At 32.6% G+C, this 21,233-nt stretch overlaps 1 protein-coding gene across 4 annotated transcripts in view; it reads right to left on the bottom strand.

The window, feature by feature from the left end:
* Nucleotides 1-834: 834 nt before the first annotated feature.
* LOC103275701 (adhesion G protein-coupled receptor L3) overlaps nt 835-21,233 on the bottom strand; it is a 104,764-nt gene continuing 84,365 nt past the window's right edge. For 2 of the 4 annotated variants that reach the window (XM_021706497.1, XM_008073102.1), the window contains 2 exons: nt 8,479-8,496; nt 835-6,542 (listed from right to left, as the gene is read on the bottom strand). In XM_021706497.1, coding sequence (XP_021562172.1) covers nt 5,743-6,542; nt 8,479-8,496 — 818 coding nt within the window. In that variant the 3' untranslated portion in view covers nt 835-5,742. The remainder of the gene's footprint in view (nt 6,543-8,478; nt 8,497-21,233) is intronic. The other 2 variants (XM_021706498.1, XM_008073103.2) reach the window with 2 other exon arrangements.

Here is a 21,233-nt window from a genome sequence, read left to right as displayed (position 1 = left end):
TATCACTTGGTTATGAATTATTTTGCACAATGCACATAATTCTAGTACAATTTTAATTTAATTTTTATTAGAAAGATTCATAATAGCTCTATGAAAGGTACAAAGCTACTATTAGCAATAACTGTGTTGGCATATAATAAAGTAGGCAGATTAGATTAGAGAGGGGAGGTGAACTGAGGCAAAATACTTATTTTTAAGAAAAATTATAAAATATTGATGTTTTCATGAGACAAGGTACAGCTAGACAAGACATATTTAAAGAGTTATAAAAGTGTTTAGTGTTTTGGGGGGAATTAGCAGAATGAAATTATAATATGAGAAACTTTACTTTTACTTTTTTTTTTTTTTTTAACACACCAGTAACATTTGGTATAGTGTTTAAGATTTGTATTACTACAAATAATTTCATTATTTTTTCCTGGGATACTTTTCTCTGTAAATCTAATTTGGATCTTGTTACCTCACCATACCATACATTCTCCAACTTGGTTGGTTCTGTTCTTCTGTTCATATTGTGGTTGAAAATACTTGCTAATCCCAATGGAGATTTTTTTCATGTCTAGTATTTCTTGACTTCTTAAAATATAAGCCGAAGTTTTTCATGTCTTCTTAAAAATTATAGGTTGCATTTACATTTGAAATACTCTAATTGGACACAGATTATTAAATGAGAAAAATGTATGTGACATATTGTTAAGTGAGAGAAAGAAATATCAAAACATAGTTGAAATCAAGACATCTGAATAGTAACTTAAAAGTGCTGGATATGAAAAAGTGCTGACTTTTATATTTTTTTAAAGGAAGGAATAACAATAACTTTGTTTCAAATAAGAATATGCAAAACCATATTAACTGCCTTTTAATGGAAAACTCACAGTTTGTAGTAGTATAAAAAAGTCATTTTCTCTGCAAGTCATAAAAGGAATCAGAGTGTATGTGTACAGGTGAAAGTTAAAGATTGATTTCCTTTCTAAACCAAAGAGGAAGTAATCAGGGTTAATTAGTAAATAGGAAAATGTCCTCTTATGGACTAATCAGGAAAGCAGCAGCTACCACCACTTCTTAATTTCTACTAGTCTGCAAATGAAAATTTAAATGTTTAATAATATTTTCAGATGGTTTAAGAAGAACATATTTGCTGATTACAGAATTCAATTTACTATTGGGATCCATTGAATATACTTTATGAGCTCAAAGAAATTTCTTATGTAAAAATCCATTTGCACAAAAATGCTTCCATAAGCTATTTTACAATGTTGCTACTTTGTTTTGTAACTCCATCTTCCGAACTAATTTAATGATGTGCAGAAATCTAACATATCTTTAAAGTATTATTTAGGAATGCATAGTAATTCTTCATGTGGTAAGTTAAAAAATTATGAATTACTAACAATGTGCAATATACTGAGAAGTTCAGCTATATTGTTATTTTATCTCATATGCTTGTTAGAGACTAAAGGACATTCGTGCTAATATCTTCAGATTTGCTCAAACCAAATTAGGGTTTGGGTTCTTTTTTTTCACTCTCTGAATTTGAATTAATAGGCATTGTAGTTCTGTAGTGTTTGTTTTTTTCCAAAAAACCTCCAGGCTTGGAGCCGTGGCTTGAGGCTATCAGCTACTTGGGAGGCTGAGGCTGCAGGATCACTTAAACCCTGGAGTCTGAGGTTGCAGTCAGTCACAATGGAGTCACTGCACTCCAGCCTGAGTGACAGAGCTAGACCCCATCTTGGCGGAAAAGTATATGAAGCAGTAGCACTTTAGTATAGTACTGATGGACAACTTCAAACGTTATTTATTCTGTCAGTAGTAGGGGACGATTATAGGTTAATTTGGGATTGATCTTTGTGCAATCTAGAAACTATTTTGCTCTTCTTTTTGGTCTCTAAAGTAATACAGAAAGTCAAAGTTTAAATGTCATTCTTTAGAGTAAGCAAACTAGTCAGTGGCATTTGAACATGTGTGGGAGGAAAAAGCTAAAGATATTGCCTAAAATTAATTATGTGGGTCCTTTATAAATGTAACTAATTCCCTAATATGCCTACCTTGATAATCATGATTATTTTAGCATAGTAATTAATTATTCACCTTCAGTGTGTTTAATTATAATGTAGTGGAAATAAGGAGGGTTGCCCATAAAATTTAATTGGAATTGTAACCTATTTCTCCTTCACAAAATTTCAATTTTGTCACAAATATTATCAATTAGGAACAAAAGCTGCATAGCAATTCATCAGTTTCAGAATCAACTAAACCTGAGGTACATTAGTGTCCTGATAAAATATTGTGTGAACTAGACAAAAAGAAAGAAAATCCCAAGAGTAAAATGTTTTATGGGGAAGTAATTGTTTGTTTTGTTTTACTTCCAGCTGGTTAAAAAATGTATTATGCATGCATAGTGTATCTGTTTGATGGAAGTCTTTTTTTTGCTGGAAAATCAGATAAATACATAAAAATATGAAGATAAGTAGATCACAAATGTCATAGGGTATTAAAAAATGGAGTCAAAAGGTGGTAGAAGAAAAATTTAAAAATTGTTAATTAGTTAATTAATAGCTCTACATGAAAATGTATGTGAAGGAAAAAAATTCAAGTTCAGGAATTCAACCCTTGCTAGTGTAAACAGGACTAAATGAATACTTGTTAGATATATACATATTGGAATGTATGTATAATTAACTCCTTTATCCACTTATTTTTCATTATAGTTAGATATAACTTGGGAGAACAACCTCTCCCTGTAAAAATCTTTTGAGATCTGAAGTCTCTCCGAAAGCACACCAGTTATGATGTATGAGAGTTCAAAGATCTTACCCTTTTAACTTGATGCAAGAGCTTGGTAGGAATTGAGAGTTCTGAATGATCTTCCGTTACCAGTTTATATATTCAAGTGATCTTTCTTCAACTTGGCCTGTGCAGAACTTGGGAGGCTACCTGCTTCAAATTTCCATATAATGAAACACAAAAATAATGGGCAGGGAGGTAGCAATATTAGAAAATCAGCAAGCTGAATTGAGGTAGTTTCCCCATTTTTCTGTGAAACTAACTTCTTACTGATGGAGTTGCTTTTACATAAATCACTGTTTGATTGGCAAAACAAGTACAGGTGTGTATAATCCAAAGACCACATTTGTGTTTCTGAAGGTACCTTAAATGGGTCTAAAAAGGATTCTTTTATTGTCAAATGTGTTCTACATATTAGTGAATTAAATGCCTTTCAGGTGCTAATATTGCCACAGTGTGGTGTAAGAAAACCTCATTACCATTAAAGCTTGTGGTTCTCCTCCAACTGAAATACAATCTGTAGATTTAAAAAATACATGTTAATCGACTAAAAAGAAATGATACATAAAATATTTTGAGAAGATAAGAAGGTTATGATGTTCTCCGGCCCAGTACAAAAATTTTTTGTCACATATCTTTAAACTGTATATTGATTACTGTCCATTCTCTAAACTAGTCCTTATTTTGATTGAAGATATTCATTTGTAGATAAGTGGTGTTTAGATTTTCAGAAAAGAAAATCCCAAGATAAAACACATTACAAGATAAATTATTATTTTGCAATTTGTTTTAGCTTTGCCCTAATAAAGTTTTCATGCTTGGACATTGCTGCAAAAGATTTGCAGTAATTAAAGATCTAGGAAGTTTCTTTGAAAGGATATTTTTTTCCTCCCATTTCCCCCCTAAGAAAAAAAATCACCACAAAAAATGTCTTATGCTATCTTTATAAAATGGCCATGATTCCTGCAACTTTTGGTCAATTGAGTAAATTTATATTTCCTAAGTCTTTTACAAAGGAGGAAAAAATATTACTCCCCCACACCAAATTCAATATTTATATCTGTGATTGAATCTGGCTTTTAAAATAAGCACAGTGACTGCAGCTGGTTTATAAATAAGAAAAGAGTAACACATATGTTAACCTGCTTGAAAGTAAGTTATGCATCTTATTTCAGCCAATGTAAACATACCCATCCCATTTTTCTGGTTTACTTTGTCTGCAAAAACTGTATAATTTTGTGCTTAGGTTATTCATCTAGGCAGATTGATTTCTTTTGCATGGCTCATTTGGGTCACAGAGGATTAGCAAAGTTTATATATTGAAAACAGAAGAAATGAAAGACGAGAAAAATGAAAAGAATAATTAATCATATAGTACATACATCAATACAATATCTTCTAAATCTCAATCAGTTGTTTATTGGTTGGCAAACAAGTTTCACTTTTACAACAAATATTAGTAATGAGGTCATCCAACTTTGAGACCATACAAAATGGATCATAAATTTAAAAAAAATTATATGTGCTGCTAATTTACCACTTGTATTCCTACATTACTTAAAATCCTGTCAAATAAATAAATTTTCCTGTTAATAAACAGAAGACTTTTTTAAAAAATCACTTCAAAATAATTTGACCTTTCAATTCCTACTACGAGGGAGTGAATTTCCTCTAAAAATTGGTAGTGCAGGTGCCCACTTGGGGATCAGACTGAGCATTTAGCACTTTAACGTCTATGAAATACCGTTTTTCACATGCAGAAGCCCCACTAGTTCTATAGACACCTCTTGACTTCTAGAATCATAGCTACTGTCTTGGTGATGAGCTGCTTGCCAATATGCTTTGCATGACAACAGATGTGCCCTGTAAACTTAAAAGTTTGTCCTGCTCTAATTTGCAAAAACGCTGCTGGAAATATTCTGACTGCATAAAGATATATAGTGAGGGAAGGAAGTCTAATTTTATTTATTTTATTTTATTTTTTGTAAAAAATAATTTGTTTGCATTACTAGAAAATGATTCTTATAAAGTGATAGTTTTATTTATTTATTTATTTATTTATTTTTTGCCAGGCTAAACTTTAAAGAAAAAAAGGCAAAGAAAAAAGAAAGAAAGGAAAACAAAGGAAAAAGAAAATGAAGAAAGAAAGAAGAAAGGAAGGAAACTTTGCTCTCTTACTGGTAGACAAACTTGCACAACCAGCACAAAAGAAAAAGAAAATTTCTTTTTTTTTTTTTCCACTACATTAACAGGACTCAAATTCTGGAGGAACAGAAAGCAGACTATATGTGCAATGCTAGTATCTGTACATTACATAGAAATTGTTCAACTTTTTTTCTGCCATTAGTTTTATCATCAGTTAATACAGCAAATCATAAAATATGCATTTAGCATATAATTCTAGAATCCCCCTCCGTTTCATTATTAATTTTGTTGTTTTATTTTGTTTTCCACAGCTATCCCAGCTGTGGTGAATTCAGGTTGTGAGTGACCCAAAACCACTATAGGATACAGTTTTGCTTTTATGTTTGTTTGTGCAGCACTCCAATCTAGATGCAGCATTGTTACTAATTCCAAACAACTGTTCTGGCCTTTGAAAAAGCAGGTCCTTGTAATTATAGTAACAGAGCATCAGAGATGTTAAAACAAACACAACATAATTCAACAAGGCCACAATGAGTGCCATTTTCTTCATATCTTGTTCATTAACATAATGAAGTCTCCATCTGAAGGGGAAAGGACACGAAAAGACGGGGCACAGAGGAATTTCAGCAGTTATCTTTCTCCCCTGGGCTGACCTAAAAATCCCATTAAAAAAAAAGTCTGAGAGTTTGTGTTTGTCTTTAGAGAACAGCATAAAGATTTAGGAGTACACACATTATTACCACTGCTTATATCGACTCAGAACAGTCAACAAGGTGTTAGCAGTTCTGTTGATTTACATTTCGGTGTCATCTTCTATAGACTGGTGACCAAATGAGCAGGTCCTTTTGAACTTCCCTCCGGAGGGGTCCCATCTTTGTTTGGAGGAACTATAAAGCCATCACTGCTGCCGCGCCCTAGCTGGTAGTAAGTGTGCAGCTGATGGACGTGGTTTCTGGAGCCTAGGTTTGGCATGCTTTTGTAGTAAACATCTTCGGCATCACCACATTTGGCCGCTGGGGGTTCGGTCTGGGTGCTGGTGGTGACACTCTCTGTGGCGGCCACACCAGCCAGTGCTGGCATGCTGGTATAGAGAGAGTCCCTGTGGGGTGACTGGAGATCTTCTGTGTGCTCGTTGGTTAGCAAAGGGAAAAAGCTCTCACTGTGGTCTTGGGGGATCCGCCTTCTGGTATAATGGTGTGGCTGGTGGTTCTCTGTGGAGTAAACTCTTGGGGGCAGCAAGGGAGCATCGGATTCCTCATGAATGAGTTCCAGGCCCAAACTCTCCTCGTGGTTAAAGGAGGTGGCGTCATCTAGGACAATGGCATCATCTTCACTCCCACTGCCGAGGTTATTCACCAGCTTGTTCATCAGGTTCCTGTTCTGTTCGCTGGAGCGCTCGTGGTTGTTCAGATAAGAAGGGATGTAGTTGGAAGTGAGTTCCTTCAGAATCTTTTTCTCTAGGGCGGTCTCGTTATGGTTATAGCCACGGTCTATGATTTGCACACAGTTGCTCAGGTATTCACCGCTGGCAATGCTGTAACTATTGCCATGGTTACCATTCAGTGGTAGAGTATCCATGACACTTGTATCCCTGGCATTGTTCAGAAGCCCCTCTGAAAAAGATTACAAGACACTATGACATTTATATCCAACAGGCCATAGAACACACACACGAACACAAAGGCAAAAACATTCATCGACTATGAAATATGTATAAATTGCTAGCATTTTTTACTTAAGTATAAAATGTTTGGGAAAAAACCAAAAATACTATTAAATCTCTATGTGCATTTCCATATAGGTACATAATGGAACGGAGAGATATCGTATAAATGGAGAAATAGTATTTAAAATAAATATTTAAAATAATTTTTAAAAACCTATAAATTATCAGTTTATAATTTCCACACAAATATTGCCTGACATCATTTAAAGTATATTTGGTCATAGCATAAACAAAATAATGTGAAATTTTGGTGTAGTCATTCATAGCTTTCAATTTATACACATCAAAGTCAACTAAATAATTCATTACCTTTAATTTTACATGTTGTCTTAACATTGAAATAGCTGTACTATTAACATAATTCATGTGTGGTACTTTGAATAAACTTGTCAAAAGAAACAGAGTTTGTAAGAATTTGGTATATAATTTTGTAAGATTAAAAATAATCCCTACACGCAAAACCACAAAAGGATTATGTTAAATTTGTCAGAATGGTGAGGTCATGAAATAATGCTTAGTCAAATAAATGGTACATCAAAATAATTTACACATAGGAACTTTCAAACAAACGTATTTGGATTTACTTTTTAATTTTTTTCTTGCTATAAGCACTTGGGTTGTTATTATATTTATTATATATTATCCCATCAGTTTTTTTTTTAGGGTCATTAGCAATACTACAAAAGAATTTATAAAGACACAGGGATCTGATTTTTGAAAACATTGTGTCAGTATCAATGTTACCACTATATAATGAGTGATGACTTTGTGTGCATATTAAACTTTAGGTTTAAAAGAGGATAAACATTTTATTCTGGTAAGAAACAGCTGCAGTGAAATAAATTTGACCACATATTTCTTCAAGGTTTTTGCATTCCCTTGAATTCACAGAAATCCAAGAGTCTATAATAGTTTCATAAATCACTTCAAATGCAACCACAAAAAGAAAAAAAACACATTTAACCAATTTACTAGTAAATAAAAAGGTGTTTCTTTAAAGAAAAATGAATTGGAGACTTCTTCAAACTTCTTGATATATTGCTAACTTGTGAAAATAGAGCATTCATTCTATATCTGTGATGCAGTGATAATTTTCAAAACTCAACTAGTTAATTGCTGGTTTAAATGTAGTGTCTCAAAAATACCAATTTTTATATGGACTTCAGATGCATCCTCTGTATTTAAGTAGCACACTTTTCAAAAATAACAAAGCATAAAATGCATTAATATGCAGCCATCACAGACATAGGGTGAAGCGATTTATTTTCATTTTATCTCATAGACAAATCCACGATGTTAAGAAAAAATAAAAGTAAATGCTTTTTAAAGGGCTGTATGTGATGGGTAATAGCTGTTGCAGAGGTTGCTATGATATGCTTGATGGTGATGGTTGGGTGACTGATGCATTGCAACATGTGTTTATTATTTCCGTTGTCAATGCATTAGGTATAGGCTGAAAACAGCCATAATAAAATAAAGTGGGTATGTTGCACGTGACACATTTTTATGATGGAATGTACTGATAAAAATTAAAAGTTTATGGATTATACTTAGCAAAAATAAATGCTTAATTTAAAAACAATTTAACTCACACAAACAGTACATGAGACTTAACAACCATGTTGATTATGTGACAGAATAAAAGAATCAGACAACAAAAGCGTCTAATTAACATATATTTATAAAAGTCGATTCATAGGCTCTTTAGTTTTTAAATTGTGAGATGAACTGTTTTTAATAACTACATCATCTATATGTGATGCAATAAAAGTGAACTAAAAAAAATTACATTTGATATGCAATGTTTAGCTTTACTCCCATACTTGTCTCTCTGTAGGGCTCTAAACGACAGCATGAAGAAAAGGAAAGAAAAAACAACAAGTAAGCTTACAGCGACAGTAGAAAGAACATGAGTAAAAAGCAAATTGATGATATGCAGAAAAAAGAGTCAAAGGAAATAATTTCCACTGCCCCAAAATTCATGAGTCTGTGTTACATGGTTTATCATAATATTGAAATGTTAGTCAGAAAATAAGAAATTCCCCTTAACACATGCTAATATAATGCATCTTTAACAGCGTTTCTATCAAAGTCAAGAAAATACACACTTAAAGTTAAGATTATCACACCAATCAATGAGAATAAAAATTTGAGGGCAAGCCATGACTATTTTCACCAGTGTATTTCAATATTTTGTATGAATGTATGTGTAGGTTTGAGCATAACTGCTTCTAAGGAATTGTTTAATTTTAAAGTTTTTCAGTAAAATTATAAATAAAATCTTTAGCTTATATACAAAGAAAAAAAACAGAGTTGAAGGCTTTCATAATTGTGTTCTTTTTCCCCCTTATATGTCTTCTTTTCCTGCACAAACGTTATTTTCCCCATTGTACATATACAAATGTTTCTATCAATTTTAAATGAAAACTGATCAATATTGTCATTTCTGGAGCTCATGTTCGAAAATTGTATAACTATGGAGAAAAAAGGTTAAATTCATTTATTATTCTGAATCAAGAAAATGTAAGGGGGAAAAATGCCACCATCAATGTCAGGTTTTCTTCCCGATTTTTACACAATCGTGTGCAAACATTTTGAGAGTTGATCCTTTAAAACAATCCTATCAAAATTACTTTTTATTAAAAAAACTCATATTGTAATCAGATTAAAAGAATAACTCTTGCTGATTTTGTTTACAAAAGGTTAAAATATCACAAAATAAAAAGCAGCAAATTCATTGGGTCAGATTATTTCAAGGAGCTCCAGCTTGTTATAATTGAACCACTGTTTAAAGAGACAGTTTTTACACTTTAAAGCTTGATTTTCTTCTCAGTAAAAAGATCAACAGTGTTTCAAAATCCAAAGGAAATCTCTTCTAAAGTTTCAAAGGAGCCTTAGAATAAGAATTTGAAATAAAAAGTCTAGCAGGTATAAACAGATGTAAATGCTTGTAGGCTCATTCCTTAAATGAGAGCATTTTGGAAGTGGAAAGCACATGAGAGATCACTGAAGTTCAATTCCTGCTTTCCAGAGAAGGAGGAAACTGTAGCATGGAGAGGCTGAGCCTTATCTAATGCCACCCTGCTAATGTGGCAGACAGCTTCTTCGAGACTTCTTCCAATCCTGGCTGCTGCAATATCCTTCACTTCACATCTGCTTTAGGCTTTGAAAGCCATAACGGAATATCTATTTATGTGCTTTCTAAGATAATCTTATATTCTTACCAACTACAATATATTCTTCACTATAGTCCATCCTATGAATATATTCCATTAAAGTTTTAGAATTGAATTGTTTTAAGATGTAAATTATTTTAGTAAAATCATGACTTCCTCTCTATATTATGTTTTGTTGACAGGCTTTCCTACAATGAGGTTTATCTATACAAAAATTAAATTTCCAATCCTGACAAGAAGATAATGACTCAGAAACGTTATGCATAAAATTGTAAATATTCCACAGAATAGAATTTGAATTTGGCATAATAAAAGTATATTACTCATCTTTATTCCTAACTTTATATGCTTCAGTAACATTATAAACAGTTCTTTACATGTTTTATATAAAGGCGTTACAAACAAGAGTGGATACCATAAATCAGAATGCTTCTATGCCTGGATAGCATTGGTGCAACTGCCTTCAAGGATCCACAGAACAGAACCAAGTGGTAATTCAACATAAACCACTCCAGTACATACCGAGCCACCTATATTTCATGTAAGATTTCACCTTGCCAGTAAGAATATAAGTGCATTCATCTGAAAGCATAAGATTAGTAGCAATATGACAGTCACCAAGATTTATTTTTGGTCAGTGGCAAAAAGAATTATTTTAAGTACTACCATAGTTTCTTAACATCTTTAAAAAAATTAAAACATAAAATAGTGTACAATTCCACTTTTGACACTGAGAAACATTAATAAAATTATTTGCTTTTGTTTTTAAGAAAAAAGTCAGTAGAATTTATTGAATTTACTGGACTAAAACACAAATCCATTCAGAAGAATCCTTTGTGTATTTATTGATAATCTCAGCAGCAATAACCAGTAATGAATTCCACAGAAATAAAACTTTGTCTCAATATGGTATTATTTTAAATTTTACATTGTGATAATTTCAATTTGATAGCTTTTACAGAAGGATTCCATCCTTACTTTAGGATACGAGTAAAAATAAAGTAAGATAAGAAGGCAGATATTGACTTAGGAAGAACATACAGGTTAATAATTTTTTTTTTCACTATATAAAAAGGTAGAAATTATCTCTGAACAACCAAAAAGCTAAAGAAAATGTGATCCAAATTTATTACTTGTTTTAAAATAATTACAAACAACTCTTCTGTGAAGGTGAATAATGTGGAATACATTTGATTTGCAGATATGGTGAAAACTTTTATTTAACATCATCCAATATTTACTTATATGCCAACGCGTGTCAAACTGTTTATAATGACACAATTACCTGTCACTTGGTCTAAGATAAATAAACAACACAACAAAACAAGTCTTTATAAGATCTACCAAATTGTTCTACCAAACCACATCTGGTATATTGTGTAATGTACAGTTAATGGAGTGCTACAAGGACATAAGGACACAGATTTGAGAAATAACTTTGAAGGAGAAGTCATGAGGAAGGACCCAGAACATGCCTCATATTGATGGTGTGCTTTTATTAGGGAAATGGAAAACTAAAGGAAGACTGATTAGTTGCTTTTAGGTAGTTAAAGGACTGCCACAGACAGCAGGGTTAATGCTTTGCTCTGGAGGGCAAATCTAAGCATCATGGCCAAGGAAAATTTTCAGCTCAATAGAAGGAAAAATATACATGTAGAAAAAAATGGAGTCTTTCAACAATAGAATACATGCGAGAATATACTTAAGCACAGGTTAACAGAATGTCAGCAATGATGTAAAGAGGGTTTAATGAGCTCTATGTCTTCTGATTCAAAAAATCTATGATTCTTAGACACGTATCCCTTCAGAAACTTAACGAAATTGTGAGTTGAATTATTTTATTGTATTGACAAATATCTTGACTATATCCCTGAAGTCACTTTTAATCATAAACTCTGGTATTTACAAAATAATAAAAATTATCATTTGTATGTGGCAAGGTACCACCGGGGGAAGCTCAGATGGTTTTAGACACCCAATGGCCATGTTGTAACAACATATCCTTTCCTGCAATGGCACATTCACATCAGTTTCACACACTCACATCTCTGATGTTTTACCTGTGACTGAGAAACAAAAAATAAAATCCAAAGATCCCCACAAAGGATAACAGAAATTTTATTCAAAATTGCCTAAAAAAAAATTTAAATACTGCAAATCAATCACATTCAATTTGAAAAAATCATGGAAGTCTCTTTGTCATTGTGAGTTTTCTTTCAAGTATAATTTTAAGTACGTAGATCACTGACTAGGATTTTTCTTTTATGAAACTTTTATTTGGAGAATTTTATCCTGTGCTCTACTTGTATATTATGTATTTTGAATTTTTTGTGCCCCAACACATTTTTATATATAGCAAAGGTAAAATTGTGTTCGAATGATTATACTGTAAATGGTTGTAAAGAGATCTATGTTGATTTGTTTGAACTAGAAATATAGTTTTGTATCATTTTCAAGCTGTAGGATATATAGAGGAACAATAGTCAAAAGCCTTCTTTTTAACATGAAGCCACAGTAGAAAAAGCAATTTTGTGACCTGTCTCAACCAGCTCAAATAGGGAATGGCAGAGCAAAGACAGAACTACTACTGGCCAGTTCGATGCTTTCTCCTCTGCTGCTTAGTTCATTTTCCCTATAGTTGATCTCAATGTTTTCTTCACTGTTAATGTTTTGTCTCAACTGCACTTTGTGGTATAACAAAGCAGGATTTATTTTCTTGATCTTATAGCATTAAGACTACTGAATCAAATCTTTCTTTATCTTACTTACCTTAAGCAAATATCTCATTTCTCAAAACAAATACATAGGTATTTAACATAGGAATACATGAACAAGGAAAGTACTGACAAACCACAAAACATTTAATAACATTACAGAGAAACATACATATATTGGTGTGAATTAAACATTTGCTTATCAGAAGGATTCCATTTCTTACTAAGGAAAACCTAAGGAAAATGGAAAATAAAAGCACCAAGGGGGTGGAATGTGAAAGGAGTCTGTGTGTCTGCTTCCAAAACAAAGAAAGGTAAGAGAAAGAAAAATAGAATGTGCCCATAAAAGCTACATAAGATGGGACTCTCACTTGAAAAAATTAAGATAAACTCCAGCACACCTTGTGCGTTGTACATGCTGACAGAAGGGTTGTTACAGACCGCCGGTTCCCCAAGCAATGTATTATAGGGATTGTTAGTACCATGCGGACGAAGCAGAGCATTGCTTATAAGATGATTAGCCATGGCTCCTGGAGCAGCCCCATAGAAAGACAGAGAAAAAAAAAGGTCAATCAGGCAAATGTGTTTGAAAAAAATAAAGGAAACATTTAGAATGACAACATTTGATATAGTCCTGATTACAGGCAGGCAGCTAATTAGACTAAAAAAATATGCCACTAGAGCACACGTTTCCAACAATGCATGTATCTGAGTCAGTGGAAAAGAAAGAAAATGATTGACAATGTTGATTAAGCCATATTTAGGGTGTTCTCTTTCCCAAGGTGTATGCAAAGATATATTCCCATGCTTGCTAAAAATTAAACTTTAAATTAAAAAAAAAGTAAAATCTAGTCATTCATACAAACAAAACTGAAAACACAAAACAACAGCCCCACCACCAAAAAAGTTAAGAACACAAAAAGAAAAGGTAAAATTAAACAAAACATTCCCTCATTCATAGAAACCATTGAGTTGTTTTCAATGAAAGTACAAAGAATAAAAGGTAACATTTATGATAAAAAAACACTCATTTGGAGAGCAGTTGTTGACACAACAGAAGAATTTGACATTTCTGAAATTTTATGTGGAGGAATTAATTAAGTTGAAATAAAACAGAATATAATCATTTTTATTAGTACACCGTAGTAAGCATACTAATTTGGTGATCTTACAAATCTGTTTTAAAAAATCATATGGATATTATTTAAAATATTTTAAATAAATGATTAACTTTATGGTATCAAACAATATACATATCTATAATTCCATTTTCCATTTTCCAACTGGTTGTTCAGAATCTGACAGGACAAAGTAACAAGATTAAACTCTCATTTTTTGGTGAACAGATCTTCTTAGTTTATCACATGCCATCAGTGTGAGTTGCAACCTCCCATCCTCCAAAGCCATTTAACCAAGAAACGAAAGATCAGAGGAAGAATTTTCTTTAATATAATTAGGACACATATGAAACCAATAGGAAAAATTGTGGATTTATGTTAGATGACAAAGAAAGTAAATGTCACAGAGAGCAAAAAAAAAAACAAACTGTATGGGAATGGTCATGCTGAACACACAGATGTTTATATATATATATGGAGAAACTATGGAGAAGGAAGGTAAGTGATTATTGTCATAAAAAGGAAACATATATATATATGAATGAAAACACAGTTATAGACTGAGAGAAAATATTTGCAAACAATTTATAAATATTTGCAATCCAAAAAAGAACCAGCAACTAGAATGCAGAAAGAACTCTCAAAAGACAACACTAAAAACAAACAGCAATAATAAAAATTCCAATGAGAAAATGATCCAAAGGCATAAACAGACATTTCATAGAAGAGGAAATACAGGTGGCAAATAAGCTCATGAAAAGAACACCTAATCTGCTTAGAGAAAAACAGATTAAAATCACAATGAGATATTACTATGTATGTAAAATAAAAAATGGTGACCTCATTAAATGATGGGTAAGGATGCAGAGAAACTGGATTATCTATACATTGCTGGTGGGAATGTAAAATAGTACAGTCACTCTGGAAAACAGTTTGGTAGTTTCTGATAAAACTAAACATGGAATTATCATACCACATAGCAACTGTACTCTTGTACATTTATCCCAGAGACATGGAAAATTATGTTCGCACAAAAAACATGTACATGAATATTCATGGCAACTTTATTTGCAATAGTCCAATACCAGAAATAGCCCCAATTTCCCTTAATGGTGAATGTCAAACAACCCATAGTATAGCTATACCATGAAATACTACTCAGCAATCAAAAGGAACAAACTATTGATACACATAAAAACCTGGACTCTAGAGAATTATACTGAGTGAGAAAAGCCAGTCCCAACAGGTTCCATATTGTGTTACTCCATTTCTATGTATATAACATTCTTGAAATGACAAAATTATAGAAATGGAGAACAGATTAGTGGTTGCCAGGGGTTAAAGATGGAGAAGGAAGGTAAGTGATTATTGTCATAAAAAGGAAACATGAGGCATTCTTGCAGTGATTAAACTGTTTTGTATTTTGCTTATGATGGTGTATTCATGAACCTACTTTGTTGATAAATGTGCATAGAACTAAATACACACACACACACACACAATTAATTTTAGGTAAAAACTAAAGAAATCTGAGCAAGGTTGGTGGATTGCATTAAAATCAGTATCCTGGTTGCAATATTGTAATATAGTTTCACAAGATATGAGGGGTACACTATCTCTTGGAATGTGAATCTACAATTATCTCAAAAATGAAAAGTAATCTATAGTTAATTAATTTAGAAAATTAGTCGCTTATAGAAAATGTTAAAAAAAATGAGAAAGAACTACTTGATAACAGTAGTTTCTTCCTTTTTAATTTTTTTTTTAATTTCAAAGATGTGGGATACAATTCAGGGTTAGGTATACAAATGTTCATTATGTAGGTACCCTTGTTGATGAGGTGTGCCTCACCTCCTTTGGCAGTTTCCCACTAGTAGTTTTAATTTTCTTTTAGTTATAACTCTTTGTCATGGTAAGTTATTAGTCAGCTAACAATTTTCTTTTTTTGAGTCTCACCTTGTCACTCTGGCTGGAGTGCAGTGGCATACTCATGGCCACCGCAGCCTCAACTTGCTGGGCTCAGGTGATCCTTCTGCCTCAACCTTCCAAGTAGCTGAAACTGCTGGAGCATACCACCACACCTGGCTAATTTTTTCTATTGTTGAGACAAGGTCTCATCAAGTTGCCCAGGCTAGTCTCAAACCCCTGAGCTCAGGCAATCCTCTCACCTCTGCCTCCCAAAGACCTGGGATTACGAGCATAAGCCACTGCCTCCAGCAGTGAACAAATATTTTCACCTTAAAATTGAGAAGGTTGACACCTCTTGATTCACAAGACAGTATCATTTGTTAGATCTCTAGCATTGGAAAGCATCAGTTCTTTCAGGAAATAACTCCAGTGTTTACATCCTGTGTATCTTGCAAATAATTAGTATGGAGCTAGCCGAGAATTTTTCACTTACTAAGTGCTCAATATCTCCTTGCTGATACAAAATATGCATTTAAGTGATCTAGCATACTGTGATGGCAGATCTTCAATCTATCATGTAATGGGTCTATGCGGATATTATTTTCCATTGAGTGAATTAAATATATGGCGTATTAATAAAAAAATTAAAAAGAGCTTGTCACAGAAACAAAAAAATGAAAAATTACACATCTTAAACTTTTATATTGCTGTTACACAAATTTAAGAGCAATGATAGGCTTTAGTCTACACAGCATTATTTAAGTACAAATTACCTATAAATTATACTTTCTACATTTATATTTTCAGATAAAAAAGCAAGTTTAATTTTTTTAATACAAATACTTCCTAAAATTGCTCAAAATAAGCATGTAAATAGAAAATGAAAGCTGTAAGTTAAAATGAACCAGCATAAAAATTAAAAATGCAAAGTCATTAGATTCTTTACACTCCCTCAAATATCAAAGCGAAATCTTTATGACTAAGACTTATGTCTGCACTTTTGCCTTCATGGCTACTCACTATCTAAATTGAAATAACCAGAAAACAAATAATAGATTGAAAATATCGCAGGCCACTCTTTTCCTTGGTTCATATATACAACTTTAAAAATGTCTTATCAACATATACATATATATTTTTTCCATATTGAGCTAAAAGAACATGATTTAGAATAAAAGACAACTTATGCTTTAGGATAAGAGAATAATTAAATTCAGAAGATTCAAGCATAAGCAAGAAGCAGATGACTCGATATTTTTGGTTTCTGTGTTTATCATTCAGTTTTAAAAAAGTCAAGAAAATAAGAACAGAAGAGAGTTAATGATACAAAAATAGGAGAAGTTTCATAATGGAATTCTAATGAAGCTATCAAAGTTTTTATTGATAATTTATGGGTTATTTCTTTCCCAGCATAAAGTTCTTTTTCAGTTTTTCTAATTTTTGATGTACTTTAAAGTATTTTGAACAGTGAAATGATTAATCTAGGAAGACAGTTCTAAAGATCACTTTCTTTTTCATCAATTCCTGCTGAGTTGTAAAGTCTGGCAACAAGAATAGAAATATTATACAGCTAGATCTTACGACATACCTTTGGCTACGTAGAACACTATTTGGCTTCAGTCACATGGCTTTGGTAGATTGCTTCCTCATATCTCAATGAACTCCAGAACCATAACTGATCTATAACTATAGTGAGTGTCATGAAATTATAACTGGAGTTCCATCTGCTGTTTATACTGAAAATATGTAAACATTAACTAAAAAAATGAACAACTTTTAAACAAAATGCATGTTCCTCTTTATACTTGGTATTAAGGATCTCTTCTTGATAAAAAAAAAAAAAAGAATCCCTACTTAAAAACCAACTGCTGTTTTATGCCTCACTTTTATGCCTCATGTACCATTTGAAACCAATGTAATTAACTGTCTCTGTAACTAACTTCAGTTCTACAAATGGAGAGTTATAATTCAAGTGAGGTCTTCAGCAAAAGGAACAAAAGAGAAGGAAATGGAATTTGATGATTAATATTTTGCAAAGAGTATAAAGATACAGATAAGCTCTATGGGTTTGTTAGTATGAAAGAATAGGGGATATGGCTGAGTAATCAAACATCCCTCATTTGATTCCCCTAATGTAAGAAGTTAATACTTTTCCATGGCTATTCAGGGCTTGGAGTGAACTCAAGAAGCCATTCTTCCTATCACTATCCCAAAGAAATGCAGTTCTTGGAGGTATTATCACAGGCTTCCTAACCAGGCAAAATTATACTTTTGAATGATATAGCACTGACTGCTTCGTTTTGCCGAAAACAAAACCCAGCTTGCTGCCAATGCCTACATCTTTTAAATAAAAACTTGCACAAAACCTGTGTTCTTCCAACTTTTATGTGCAAAGCTACTTTAGTCTTTTCTTTATAGCTACACTGTATTTCTCTTGTCATTACTGAAGTCTATTCTGTTTGTTTCTGGCTGTCTTCCCGATTGACTTAGGTCACTTTGAATTCTGATACTATCTTCCAGGATTCTGTCTACCCTGTCTCTTCCTCTTCCTTCCAACTAACTTCTGATTTGTAAACTTCCCTTCTAATAGCTGTGAAATTGCTGAAGACATCCAAGAAGTTCAGTGTTTACAGACCATCTGTCATTGTTTTTCAGCTGAAAAGTTAGGCTTACAAGTTAGTCAGTTTGAAGACGCGAATATGTTGGTAAGGGTTTTTTGTGGGGAGGTGCGAGGAAGATAGTGACAATATTACATACATGAAAATAACGTTCATGTGTTAATTTTTACTGGAAATGTAAGCTCCAGAAAATGCAATGCATGGGAATTTTCACTGCTCTATACCGAGTGTCTAGACTGTTCCAAGAGCTCAAAAAATATTTGCTTAATTAATGAAAAAACTTACATGAAATCAGTGGCATATTGAAAATATAAAACTAAATCAAAGTTATTTTATCAATGATCAGTTGTGTTATGATTTGAGTTAACTTTTTAAGACTCAATTGTTCGATTCCTAGTGTGTAATTTTCTTCTAATACTATATACCAGGTACTGTACTATTGAAACTTTATTTTCGTTTATCTTTTTGAACCAGAGTCTCACCATCACCCAGGCTGAAGTATAGTGGCATGCTCACAGCCACCACAGCCTTGACCTGCTGGGCTCAGGCAATCCTTCTGCCTCAGCCTTCCAAGTAGCTGGAACTATAGGCATGAGTCACCATGCCCGGCTAATTTTTTGACTTATTGTAGAGATAAGGTCTTGTCAAATTCCCCAGTGTGGTCTCGAATGCCTGGGCTCAGGTAATCATCTCGCCTCCACCTCCCAAAGTGCTGGGATTACAAGTGTTAGTCACTGTGCCCGGCTATTGAAATTCTAAAAGCGGAAATAAACAATCTTATATTATTTCAAATTTTAAAAAAGCTACCTGAATACTAACTGCAGATAATAATGATGACAAAAAACTCCAAAGACTCAAGGTGAAAAGCTCAAACTGGGGTTAAAAATACAATGTTTTTGTAAAAATAGTTTTTCCTTATTTATCCAACTCACTAGATCCTTGCTATGGTCTAGTCATACCTGCTTGTCTGTTGTTAGGAGTTAGAGTTAGCTCTCTTACAAAACCATGGAAAAAGAATTAAGATGGAATTGCAACATATGTGAATCATCAACTCATCTGTCAACAGAGGGACAAGATATAAAGCAAAAAGCATTTTCATATTCCATATCGAAAAACTGAGAGCAGCTTTTCTGGCAATTATTTAGAAAGTTAGACCTCAAAAGTCACTGAAAAAGATTCAGGTAAAATCATAGTCATTTTAAAAAGGGTTATTTCTTTTCTTTTCTTTTTTTTTATTTTATTTATACCTGAAGCTCTAGATTGAGCTAAAAGTTTTGAATGAGTGAATTTTGAATGGAATAATAATGTCACCTCTTTTCAAATGTGTAGTTTAACACAAACTGTGATATTTCTTTCCTTATGAAAAAGGTGTTTTGACATTGGGAGGCCCTGCATGACAGCATTGTCTAGGCTAGTTCAGTGTGATACATGCTAACTGAGAGTTGGAAATCTAAGGCTGATCGGCATGCTTTGAAACTACGAAGTAAAAAACAGATCTGAAAAAGGATAACAGTTGGGTCTCACTTGAATCGATATTATATCATTCAGAAACATAATTCAAACAACGCTTCTTCTTGACAGCAGGTTAACAAAAGTATGCTGAAAAGCTCTTAAAATAACTTGAATTGCCACTCTGTTCTGCCCTTAAACTTCATTTTTTAAAAAATGTACTTACATTCTTATTTGATCATATTAGATGGCCACAGTTTTGTCATTCAAGACCTTGGTGAGCTAATGAACCAACTGAGTCCAACCATTCTTCAATAATCATATAGCAATATGCCTCAATTTTTTTCAGATGCAAATGTGTCTTTATTTTGTTTCTTTTTAAAGTTTTTATTTTAAAGATATGGGGTACAATTCAGGGTTAAGTATACAAATGTTTATTATGCAGGTACCCTTGTTGATGAGGTATGCCCCCCCAAGCCTCAATTTTTAACTTCTTGTTATTTATAAATATATTGGACAGCAAATGTTCTATTGCTTGCTTTATCCTGATAAAATTAATTTACCCTAATGGTTCTTTCCTCCTTGGTACTTTCCATTTCATTCCCTCATAACTCTCTCTCCTTTGACTTGACACAACATTTTTGATGTAGTCATTCCCAACATATACATAAACATATATAAATTAGAGTTCTTCATAAAGCAGTTAGTATTTGTCTTCAGACCTTAATTTTGACCCATAATGGAGACTTTTTTTTTTACATGTAGAAAAGGTCTCTCTAATGATAGTATTTTTCATGTTATTAGCATACTAACTTTAGTGCAAGACGAGATTTTTTACAGGAAGGTGATGTTTATGAAATCGTGAAATCCTTAAAATTACTTGTAAGATGCTTTGGATGCATGTTTGTATCCTGAATGATGCACACATACACACATGCACCTTGCCCCTTTTTCTGGTGAGAGTCTCATGGCTTTTATTTCCTTATAATGATTAAGAAAACTGGTATAAAAGAAAAAGAAGTGTTTGTTTCCTTAGTGAGTGAACTATAATATAAAGAAAAAAATTGGTAAAAGTGAATTAGAAGTACTCATAGTATATATTATGTATGTATCACCTAATTAACTTCAATATAGCACTAGGGAGAAAATGTATAGCTCACAATTTAGCATTGAATAGGACTTTAACCTCATCTAACTACTAACTTCATTTAATACAGAAGGAAACACAAGTCTAAACATTTATAATTTATTCAAGGTCTCATATGACTTTGGTAGTTTTACTTAAACACATTTAAGTCAGCAATTAAAAAAATTTTTTTAGGATCCTCTCTATTAAAAAATGTTTCAGCATAATTTTATTAGGAGTCTTCTAGAAGTTCATTAATTGTTTCCCATATGCTTTTCGGTAATATTCAATCATTTTATTTTCATATTCATGCATTAACTTATATAAAATAAATACATAAAAATGAAAGTAACAGATAACAGCATAGGCTCCCAGGACTACGGAGAACTAATTCAATGACTAATGACTATTGTCTGTCGTATTTCATTCCTTATTTTTTACTTTTCTGTGTAGTAAAACAAAATCAACA

Source organism: Carlito syrichta, unplaced genomic scaffold (genome assembly GCF_000164805.1).
Source record: "Carlito syrichta isolate Samal-C Ts95f unplaced genomic scaffold, Tarsius_syrichta-2.0.1 Scaffold315646, whole genome shotgun sequence".
NCBI classification, from domain to species: Eukaryota; Metazoa; Chordata; class Mammalia; order Primates; family Tarsiidae; genus Carlito; species Carlito syrichta.
This window is presented reverse-complemented; position numbering and strand designations above follow the sequence as displayed.